The 12145-nt window shown below is 31.8% G+C and overlaps 1 protein-coding gene across 1 annotated transcript in view; it reads right to left on the reverse strand.

The window, feature by feature from the left end:
• Window positions 1–12145, reverse strand: part of TMPRSS15 (transmembrane serine protease 15) — a 106898-nt gene that overhangs the window by 45761 nt on the left and 48992 nt on the right. Inside the window, exons 10-12 of the mRNA XM_039857326.1 lie at window positions 9614–9719; window positions 9169–9319; window positions 7027–7162 (exon numbers count right to left, since the gene is read on the reverse strand). Of these exons, the coding sequence (XP_039713260.1) occupies window positions 7027–7162; window positions 9169–9319; window positions 9614–9719 (393 nt within the window). The remainder of the gene's footprint in view (window positions 1–7026; window positions 7163–9168; window positions 9320–9613; window positions 9720–12145) is intronic.

Genomic DNA, 12145 nt, shown 5'->3' on the forward strand with positions numbered 1-12145 from the left:
TTGTGTATGAGGAAACCTTGCAACTTAAATAAGGGAAAAATACAGGTAAACAGGTCTCTTTACCCAGGAAGGTCTCAAAACCTCAAATACTCCTGTTCTTTGTGAATCTCCAAAAACACATAATAGAGTACATCGTTTTCCAAAATATTTGGGCAAGGAAACATTTTTGCTCAACATCTTTTATAGTCTGCATGAGTAAGTTATCAACCCTCTGCAGTAAAAAAGAAAATGATTCTTTATAATAGAAAAAATCTTGTATCTGTCAGTCTTTTATGAGAAAAGCTAATAAATCACTAATCTTGTCATTTCTTGCTTTTTTTCCTTTTTTTCTACCTTTTTTTTTTTTTTTTTGGTAGAGAGGAAGCTTCACATCTTGTGTACTGAGGCACTTGACTGTCAGGAAAGGGAGATGAATGAAAATCCATTTGTTTAATTATTGCCACAGAGTGATCTGATACCCAATAGTGTCCAGGAATCAAGTTGGGACTGAGCTTAACACAATTTATTAGAAAGAGCACAAATCTTACAGTTAAAAGTATGATGCTTTAAGAAGGTAGATTAAATTTACGAAATTCTTAACATACTTTATATTTATCTTCTTATTAGAAGAAAATTCTAAAGTAACATAAAAACTCAAACTACTTTTAGTATTCCTAGTTTATCTTATTTTTATTATCATTTCATATATATGATCAAAAGAATAAAAGTAACCTAATCTGAAGTATATAGAAAACTGAAATAAGCATATGTATATTTCCTATTATTAAAGACATATGATACTGGAAACCCAATAAGATAGTAATCAGATTATAGTAGGGATAATTAAATGTCTCTACTCCTATGACAATGCCTTTAGTCATCTCTCTTTATTGATCCCTCTTCTACAAATCATATGTTTTATTTATGCAGATTTTTTGAAGGCCATGTGCATCTTCCAAATTTGTATGTAATAAGCCTCTTAGATTTGGGTTCAGGACGTATTTGCTAACACAGAGAAGCAATTGTCGTGGCTTGATCATAGTATCATTGTCAATTTATCCTATTCTACGGGGTACTAGGGCCTGGTCTACCTTATATACCCTCCTTGGTCAAGCTTGTCTGGACCCAGAGGAGCTTAGCATGAATAAAAAACCTCTTACAAAACCTTGTCTTTTGCACAGTGCTTCTACACATATTGTCTCATCTGGGAAAAGAACATTGTGTGTAAAAGGAAGATATCTTAATAAAACTGGTAGATTAAAATTGTTGCTCCGAGTTGTGTCTTTTCAAGATTTGATTTTCTCTTGTATAAAACAGATATGTATTAGAGATTTTCAGGTTGTTGTAAAATTCAGACATAATTTATGGAAAGTGCCTACATATTGCCTGGCATTCTCAGTACTGGCTTTCAGTGCATTTCTCTGGATTAGATAATTACTATTAATATTTCTATTTAAGCACTGGAGGTATTCAGTTACTTGCTAATACTGTGCACATTCATTTAATGTCAAAGACAAAACTTCAACTCAGTCTCAGACTCATCCCACAGCATGTTGTTGTCTCTTATTAGGTTGATTAAACTCTGAATTATTTCTACCATGTGGTCCAAGCCACAAGCAGGATTTAGACTGAGTCACAATAAGTGGCACTTGGTGGGTGTATGACATATTCGTGATGGGTATAGACAAAGAGAAGGAGGGCAGAAGAGACTATAAATGAAAGTACTAACAAGTAAGGTCAATGATAGATCTAGAAGAAAGAAAGCACTGTCCATAGGGTGCTGAAGAAGATACTTGAATCAAAGAAAGAGTTATAATGGGGAGTGAGGGCAGCTTCTCTACTGGAAAGCGTGAAAGGCCGAGGGAATTTTCTGCTCCCAAAGAAGCTGTTCCTCCGAAGCTAATATCTCCTTGATCTTGTGACAGATTATCTTGCAAAGATTTCTGTAGAAAAACCTACTACAACTCCCCCAACTCTCACATACACACAACTCATTTAATTTTAATAATTCTAAGTGTCATGAAATGCTTGCTTCAATCTTCGATGAAACTAATGGGGAAGGAAAAGTATAATGCAGAAACAAAAACAACGCTGTAGATTGAAGACTGGGGAAACCAGCTTTTTCTATTTCATAAGTTTAGCCATGGCCAGTGTGGCCAGTACTTTTTTTTATTTTTGTTTTTGTTTTTGTTGTTGATTTTTAACCATCATGTTCATTTTCTCTTCAAGGAATAGGAAAATTTCAAAAGTAGATACTCCTAATATAGTAAATAGTCAACATTTTGGAAAATGTATTGAATTTTCATAGCTGAATACTTAACAGTACATAGCTGAATACTTAACAGTACATAGCTGAATACTTAACAGTACATTATATTATATGTAGATAAGTAGGGAGGACTTTAATAAAATCACAACCGGAACTAAAATGTTGTCAAGTGTAACTGTTAAGCCTGTTAACGGTAGACAGTTTACTTAGCATTTCTCCACTAAACAGAAGTCTTGGAAATTCATTCCTTTAAAATACTTAAGAAACACTTTTTGAAATGCATTTCATATATATTTTTATATTGAATAACTGACCAGTATGATATCTCTGGTCTGATAAAAATATCAGTTACTCTCTGTATATAAATGACTGAGGAATTGACAAAGGCACTTTCAACCATCCTAAATCTGAGGACACATCTATTTTAATGTAATGGAAATGTAACATGTGCTTCTTAATAGAGGAGCCAAAGACTCATGAAATGTAATTCTGGATATCACAGTCATGCTGTGTTATTAGATAAACCATCCTTATCCAGAGAACGAGAATTAAATAGCCTGTCTTGTATGGGGAACTCTATTTATTTACAGTTGTTAAACTCTCATTTTTCTTTTTCTTGGAGCTGTTATTTCAAAGATTTGTATTCTGATTAATTTCTTACTATGCCAATAGGGATTTTCACTACATACACTATATAAATAATATGCAGTATTTTGCAAAGTAGTTATCAGGGATAGATAGTTTCCTTGAAGCATGTCATTTTTAATACATGCTTAAGCCTCTGACGTCCATGAGGTATGTGTCAATGTGGAAATGTTTACTCTGAGGTGAAAAGGAGAGACTAGCTTTCATTTAAAATAGCTGGTTTCAAATTAAAGATCTGTTTGGTAAGACAAGAAATAAAAATATGGTAAAAGGTTTTTGATTGGTACTCATGTGAAGGAAATAATAGATGTAGCTTGAGAAATAATATATCACATTGATATCTGAATATGTTAAAAGTTACTAATTTTAAAATCAATAATTATTTTTCATTATCATAGTAATACATAGTTTTATAATATTATAGAAAAGTTCATATTGTAATATCAAATTTTCCATTAAATTTTGTCCTCAATTTATGAAAATTTATATTTCTGTTAAAAGGTTATAGTGCCCAGATATAATGGTAATATAAATTAAATAAATTTAATTTAAATTAAATTTATGACAATAGAGTTTAAATTTTCATTTCTCGTGGTTTAAATTTTATTTGTCATTAATAGCAATTTACCTAATGTTAGCCCTAATAAGTAGGCTTTTACTTTTAAAGGTAAAAAGATGAAAAAATAAAATTGCCCAAAACACATTGATACAGAACTATAGGAGTGCACTTAATATGTCATTTGCTAGGGGTTTGAATGTCAAGTCACACTAATAATATAAAAGGCAATCAGCTCTGCTGAAATATGGCTATCAATTATAAGAGAGGTGGATAGCTATTGATTTATTTCTATAAGAAGAACTAAAGTTAAAGATTATTTTGCTCTAAGTATAGTGTCATGCTTATTAAACTTTCCAAATTAACTTTTATTTTGTCTCTGGAAATGGAAAATGGCCTAATAATGGCCCAAAAGGGCAAACTGTAGAAATAAAAATTGACTAGTAAAATAGCTGAAACTATAGTTTGTCCTATTTTTTTTTTCTTAATTATCTTTAACAGTCACAGAAACAAGTCAGGGGCCTAAATGTGGATTTCTTTTTTTATATAACTATTCTATTTCATAGATATCTTGTCATGAATTATCTCAACTGTGTTGCAAATTGGCATGATAATTGTGTAATGAAATGTTTACTTTTTAAAAAAACATTCTCAATACAATCTCCACATTTAAATAATTTGTGCCAGTGTCACAGGGCTACAATCTTAGAGCTGATGCAGCAGCAACTGAAGCCAAAAAGTAGAAGAATTTCTGCAGTTATGAAAAGTGAACTTTTCATTTCCAAAAATTGGGCACAATGTGGATCCCTAAAAAAAGGGAAGGAAACTGATATTTGCTAGTCAGTTACTTGTCTGGGATTATTTTCTTATATAGATGTTCTCTCAGAGCTAAAGAAAGGCAATTTATTAGCCAGTCAACCATGGTTTCCTTTCATTTCCTCTTAAACAAATCAGCGATCTGGAACCAGGAAAGCTCTGCACAAATAAGAATTTCACTGAACCAATTGCAAATGGTATTAGAATGAAATTGTTCAGAATGTATTTGATGATAATTAACATTTTCTTCTGGGCTAAATATTTCCCTGAAGTGAACCATTTTGAAAGCAGAACAAATGCACTCTGGGCAAATTCTGAAGTTCACATTTTAAAATCAGATGGGTAATTCTACCATTATAATTTCCCTATTAAAATATGCAGGGATAACATGCTTCTTTGAAATCGAGGTATTATCCTTCTCTCTTTCTGACTGGAATAAACATAAGAACTGTATGGATTATGTAGATAAAATTTTAGTGTGGAAAATCATATTTAAAGTTTTATTTATATATGATATTATATGCAAAAATTATTTCAAATTTTTTTATTTTAGATAATGAGATTTTGCTACTTTTAAAATATTGAGCCTGTGAAACTATATTACTTCCACCAAGAAAATCTTTCTTCTTGACCACTTTTTGATGAATAGAAAAACATACTGGCTGAAAAGATTACCAATAAAATCTATTGTTTTAAACAATGCCAATATCAAAATAAGATGTCACTAACATTTGATATACGTAGGCATTATTTATCAAACTAGCAGTGATTTTAATAATTATAATTTGTTTTTTGTTTTTGTATGAAAATATTTTATATAATAGAGAATAGGGCCTAGGGCATCTAAAGAAAATAAAGTGAAATAATTATTTTTAAACAATGCCACAAACCCCGTATTATTGAGTTCATGTTGATATTTTCTCCTACCCCCATCATCATTTTCAAGCTTTAGTTCTTAGATCAGATTTTTGTTTGGCAAAATGTTTGTTTCACCAAAAGAAAAGTACTAAGTAGAGAGAGAAGGAAAGAGAGGTTCTTAGTTCATATCTAATAATATTTATTCATCATCTTTTTATGTGATATTACAAACCAGTCAGACACGCGTAAAGCAAAGGTGAATTAGACCCAGAGTATGGTGTCAAGAAATTCACTTCTTGCCACAAGTTTGTGGCCAATATTATTACATGGGAATGTGTGGTACTTCCATGCTTTTGTTTCAAGTTTATGGGTATTATTCAGTCTCTTATTTTTAATGCTTCCTTAAAGACTTCTCCAGTTCACACTCTCTTCTCCAAAGAGACTTCTCTCATTTTTTACTTTTAGGGCACATAATTACATATTGCTTTTAATATTTATTTATTTTTCTATGTACCAATGGTATTGCTACATCTTATATTTCTTATGCAATACTTTGTATATAGTAGTTATTTATAAAATTTGAATGAATGTTTGAAATACTGAGAAATTCATTTATAACCCCTAAAGGCATAGTCTTTTGCCAGGATGTAAGTACACTTACAATATATCATGGGACCAACATGAGAATGTAATTACTATCTTTATCTTAAAAGCAACTTGTTTGTTATATGTTCTCAAATATCAGTCATCTTTAGAGCTTTTGAGTTGTTAAACCACTCATCTGAAAGCCTGTATTCTTTTTAACCAAAGATTGGAAAGTAGTAAGACACATGGTTTTTGAAGTTAAATCAAATTTGGATAGGTTTATCAATCTGATTTGCTGACGTGAATAAGAGAAGAGTCTCAAGTGTGCTTGGAAGAAAATGAGAACTGGAAAAAGTGCTCTGTTTGTAAGTTCACACCCATGACAGAACAAAACATCCATGAGGTTTGACACAGCAAAGCTGTAGAGCTAGATCAGCTTCCAGCCACCAAAGACAAAAAAAGTTGTTTTTGCTTTAAAATGTAATGCTGTGAAAGTATCCCAATAAAAAAAATAATAGGTGTTTGATTTCATTTATCATTACATGCCTTTTCTTTCTGCCAAATGCTGTAGTCTGAAAGTGATATGAAGTGATCGTTTCCGTAGACATGGATGAAATGAATGGTAATGTCTCTTTGCCTCTTGAAATGTTGTGTTTCCAATTTGACTTAACACAGGTAGACACAGGCTCCATTATACTCTTTTGAGTTAAAAATACCATAGGACACCAGAAAGCCTAGTTGCTGCTCAACTGCAAAATATTAGTGCCTCTGCTAAGGAAGCACATTATGAGGTCTTACAGAAGTACCATTTTAGGAAAGAAATCTTTTGTGTGATCTAGGTCTGTATCTTCAAAGTCCAGGTCAATCATTATTATTAAATTATTTTTGAAATGGGCTTGATGGATGCCAGGCTTAACCTAACTCCCCTTGAGATCTTATCATCACTCTTTCAGAAGGCTATGAGAATCTTAAGGCTTCTTCCCAAAAAACTATAGGCTATGCTCGATGGCCCATACAGAATTAGTTTGTATTCTAGTGAAAACAAAATAGAAATCAGTACCTTTGTTATTTTCAAAAAATGAAAAGGTACTAGTTATCACAAATAAGATGCATAACAAAATACTGAGTGATTTTTTTTATTATGGGTTTATGTATAACATGTAATATTCTGTTAGCTTTCATTTTACTTCTATTTTAACATCTTTGATTTCCAATAAAAAATAATATTAGGCTGAGATGGAAAAATATAAGCAAAAGAAAGATCTACCTGAAAATATTAATGGCTTAATTAGGGAAAATTCCTGTTAAGGTTACTTACTAGGACTTTCTGGTGGAGGAGTTGGGACCAAAGTTGGTTCTGGATAAAGACTCACATTGCAAATCCCATCTGTTAAGCTAATGTCATCCAATGCTATATCACTCAGGAGCCGATTTTTAAAAGCATTAAAAGCAACCTGCAATTCAGAAAGGCATATGAAATGATTCCACTCTAATGTTCCTAACTTGAATCTCTTTATGATCCAGTGTTCTCTGGAGGGTCAACCCTGACATCTCCAAATACCCAAGGACAAATTACTGCATAGGGAAACGCTGATGGATTATGTTATTCAAGGTCCTTCTGCTGAGCCCAACTCTCTTATTCTGGGTTCATATTAGTCTAAATTTTCAGTAGTATCTTCCTTCTTCGTCAGGCAATATTGTCACAGTTTCTCTCTGTTTTATTCTACTGTACTCTGTCATACAGATATATTGTCTGGCAGGGAAGAACAAACTTCTCCCAGATTCTTCTCCAACGATATTCGAAATCCAAGTAGGTATCTGCCTTCTTAGAGCATATGTCCCGAAGAGAAGATACACTGATTAAATTATTTGAATTGGAGAAGAAGGGGACTAGAGAAAACTTGAGTACAATGTGATCATTCAGGGCCAGCTAGTTCCAGCTGTAATTCACCCAGGAAGCTGGTATAGGATACTGTGTGAGGGTGATGCCCAGAGAACACAGACCCAGACTTGAGAGAAAGGCTCAGTGGTCATACAAATTATATTAGGTTCTTCTGGACAGTGGGTATTTTTAGCGGGACTTTCTTGAATTCTCTCCTATGTATGAGAGAAAAGACAGAAACTGAATATCTGCTATACATTAATTGCTATGCTATGCAGATGTTATACATTGTCTCATTTAATTTTTGCAACATTATTGTGTAGTCATGGATTCACTCATTTGTACGATCATTCCACGTGCTTCACACCAGGGACTATTCCAAATATGCATTACTTTTTCTCTTTCATGAATACACAAGCTGAATTTCAAAGGAACTAATGTGATTTGTTCAAGATTTTAGAACAAAGTGGCAAAACCAAAGTGAAAATATTTTTAGAACTTGACGCTTTCACTCTGATGAGCTAACTTTGAAGAAAAGTTGTGCTGATTTTATGACAAAACAAAACAAAACAAAACAAAACAAAACCTGTTCAGTGACTTGAGCCAGATTTAGTCACTGCAATACTTATGTCCCTGTTTCTGCTATCTCTTTGTTCCCTGAATGTTCTATTTTCCTTTACTCTTCTTTGTATTAACAGAAAACAAATAAAGGTGGAGAAAAAAACTTCACAGAACTTAAGGACAGACCCAGAAAAAAGAAAAAAAGGAAAAATGAAAGAAAGATGTGAGAAATACAGATGAGGATCGTTGATTATTGCCTGCCTTATAACAAGTACCGGGAAAGAACTGAAGCCTTCACTGATAACAATGTTTGTCCAAATAATACATTTTCTGAAAATTATACCTTCTTGTCTGAAATTATCCAATGAAGACATTGTTAATTTGGTTAAACTATTCACCTATTTTATCCTATATTTTAATTGTAAACACCCTTAGGAAGAGTACACATTAAACCATTATCTGAAAAATTAATTCACCCTAATGTGAAATAAATGATCAGAGACTTCCAATGACACAGCTGATAAAATTTTTTTAGGAAATATATGGAGATTAAGTCAGAGTGGGGCAGATTGGTTGGATACTGGTAGGCGCCGATCTTCTAAGAGGCAAGGATATTTCTTAGAAAATTGCAGAGCTGATCTAGGTGGTATTTGTAAAAAGTTGGAAGTCCTGTGGCAGGGGCACAGGAAGACAAGATTAACTTGTGCTAGAAAATTGCTGAAGAAAGTTGAAATATTCTACAAGGTTTTCATGGATTCTATGGCTCATTATAAACAATACTTTCCTGAAGTAAATCATTCCTCATTAGTAGTTTTTTAATAAGTTATTAAATAAATAAAAATAGAGGTACTAAAAGATTTTAAAAAGAGAAAAAGGTAGATTAAAAAAGTAGAGAAAATGACTGGGCTACATTCAGAAAATAAATAATTTTTTTTCATTATATCATCATTAACTATAATTGTATAACCATTTTTAGAATAAAAATATATGATTATGACACACAAAGTATTTGCCAACCTTAAATTCTACTGTTTCATTTATTGTTACTTGTCCATAATTCCAATTTTTTCCATAATTTCCTTCTTTTTGAAAAATTATCTTCTCCATGTTTTGGTCACTGCTGATGTTAATGCTTAATTTATAGACATTTTCACCATACATGTAGTACCTAGTTTGGAAACAAGAAAAAATAAATAAATTCCTACCACGTTAGAATAAATGCATTTTGGAGTTCTTCCAAATTCTTTACTGTTTTTGAAATAACCCCTTTTCCCTTTGGTGAGGGAGTTGCTAGAGAAGGGGTGAGAATCACCTGGCATTTTATTTCTTTATCAATTAGAAAAGTAATGTTGAATTCCTTAAAAGCTGAGATAACATCTTAATGAAATCTGAGCCTCGCAACATGAGAAAGGCAATGTTGCTCATTAAATAATATGGTATTTAACGTGTGTGTACAACATACCAGAAACTAAGGCAGACTGGTTCCAAAGTGGGGTCCAGAGGGAGACTTAAAAGCTGTACTCTTTCTTGTCTCCCTCCTGGTCCAGTTGGGGTGGAAATGTAAAATCCTGTAAAAACAACAAAACGGTTTTCACTTCACTTAAATATCAGCACTTTCATTATGTAACATATTCATTAGCAGGAACTGTAAGATGGAAATATGAGAAATTGTATTTAGGTAGAGTGAAAAGGACACTAGACTGAAACCCAGAAGGCACTGTATTTGGGAGAACAAATTGTTATTTAGGAAAAATCACTTTTCGACTCTGGACCTCCCAGTTTATAAAACAAGAATCTTGAACTGGAGCACAACTAGGAATATATCAAAATCTGACTTATTATTGAGTCCTCATGATTATTGCATCATATTATCATGTCCAAATACCACTTTAATTCTCTTTATTAGATGTTTTGATTAATTTGCTCTTTAGAGACAGTCAGTCCCTGAAGGTATTTAAATATACTGGTGGGATAACTCATGATACAGGCAATTTAAATATAGGTTTGAAAGTTTCAAAGACCATCCTTTTTTTTTTTATCCGATTGATGATACTGGATTTCTCTAAATGGGAAGTTATCTAATTTTATAATTGTTTCATTTTCCATATTCCTTTGAATGATAACTAATTAGATCACAGAGGACCAATTAGCATGTTAATCCACAAAAAAATCTTTCTAAATAGCTGAAGCTACTGAATAAAGTGCGCTCTGGTCTGTAATTCATTATTCCAACCAATGAGTTGAGTCATTTAAAGTGTGGGAAGAGTTATTGGGGAGAACATTTTGAACATTTCCTTAAGAGAATTGAAGTTTTTTATTCTTAGTTTGCAGCTCATACATTATGACAAGAAATAAGAATCATATAACAAAATATGATAAAAAGCAAATGAAATATTAGATAAATCTAATTTTACTGAAATGTAATTCTTTATGAAATGCTAAAATTTAGAATTTATTTGAAATCAAGCATCTTATTTCTTGTGCTTTCTGACAGAATTTTTATAGGCAATGCTGCACATAAAATTGAAACTTATTAATAATAGACAAAGACATGAAGAAAAGTGCTAGTAGAACTGCCAATAGATGCATTAAAGCACATTTAGATCAGTGAGGCAAAAATTATTCAGAATAAATGAGTATTTTTATCAAGGTGAAATCATGGTTAAATATCTTAATAAATATAATATATGCACATTCTTTGGATCTAGATTACAAAACATAAAATAGAAAAGAATACATGTTTAACATTTATATTATTAACACATTAGTTATATTTTATATAATGCTGTAATATTTCATGAGTATTTATTTTAGCTATATAGTTAATGCTTAATTATTCAACTTACTGAAAAAAATTGCATGGATACAGAGGAAGTATTCAACAATTCACTCTAAATGCCCAACTCCAAATTCCTTTTGAGTTGACCTTTTAGTCACTTAGAATGTAGTTGGGGAGGAAATAATTAAAATTCCACTGAATGCCACAAGTAAGTACTGAAATGACTAGCCTATTTAGAAATAGTTCTAGTTAGCTGCAATTATATAACATAAACACACATCATGCCCTTTTTAATGTTTGGCCATGTTCGTAGTCAATTTGTTATAATGTGAAATATTTTTAATCTGTTCTTTACTCATTAAGCAGTAACATATTAATTAGGAATTTTTAGTTTGTTAAGGAGGGTATCATGATGTTATGAGTTTTGTATCATTGTCCAGATAAAACATAATTATGTGAACTATAGTACCTTATGAATTTGCATAATAAATTAAAAAATACAATATAGTAAATATATAGAATTGCATATTTTGAAATTTAGTAAAATAAAATATTATATTAATATTTCTATGATACCAGCTAAATTCTTTTTAACAAGTTAGTAAATAAAAGAAATTCTTTACAAAATTATGAATTTTAATAGTAGAGAATTCTAGTTTACAAAAAAAAATTTACTTAGCTATCCAATTGTCATTCAATTTCATCTGTAACGCTTTGCCTATAGGGGGCACTCAACCTCTTTCTAACACAGGTCAGATGCGGCAGGAATCACTGCATTTTGAGGCAGCCCATTCCATTTTAATTAACATAATTCAAAAACTCTTTTATTTTTTAAGAGTAAGTTATCGTGCACCTATTGTTTCTAATTTTGCCTCCTGGGCCCACTGCAGTTGGTTCAACTCAGAGTATGGAAACCAGAAGTTCACACAGTATTTTTATGGAAATTTCTCACCAGGTGGAGGAGGGTAAGAACATCATAACACTTGGGACAATGATTTAAGTCAGACCATCATGCTTACTATGCATTTCCAAGTGTGTTTTTGTCTTAGTTCTCTAACTCTCCATGAGAATATTTCATTACCTACATCACTGCTTAATAATGCTTCTTTCTGTGCAATCTAATTGGTCCCTTATTCAATATCTTTTACCGTCTATTTATTTCCTATTAACCAAGTACAAATTCACTCTGATATTTGAGTTTTCTGTACTATGACT

The sequence above is a fragment of the Pteropus medius genome, unplaced genomic scaffold (genome assembly GCF_902729225.1).
Source record: "Pteropus medius unplaced genomic scaffold, Ma_sr-lr_union100, whole genome shotgun sequence".
NCBI classification, from domain to species: domain Eukaryota; kingdom Metazoa; phylum Chordata; class Mammalia; order Chiroptera; family Pteropodidae; genus Pteropus; species Pteropus medius.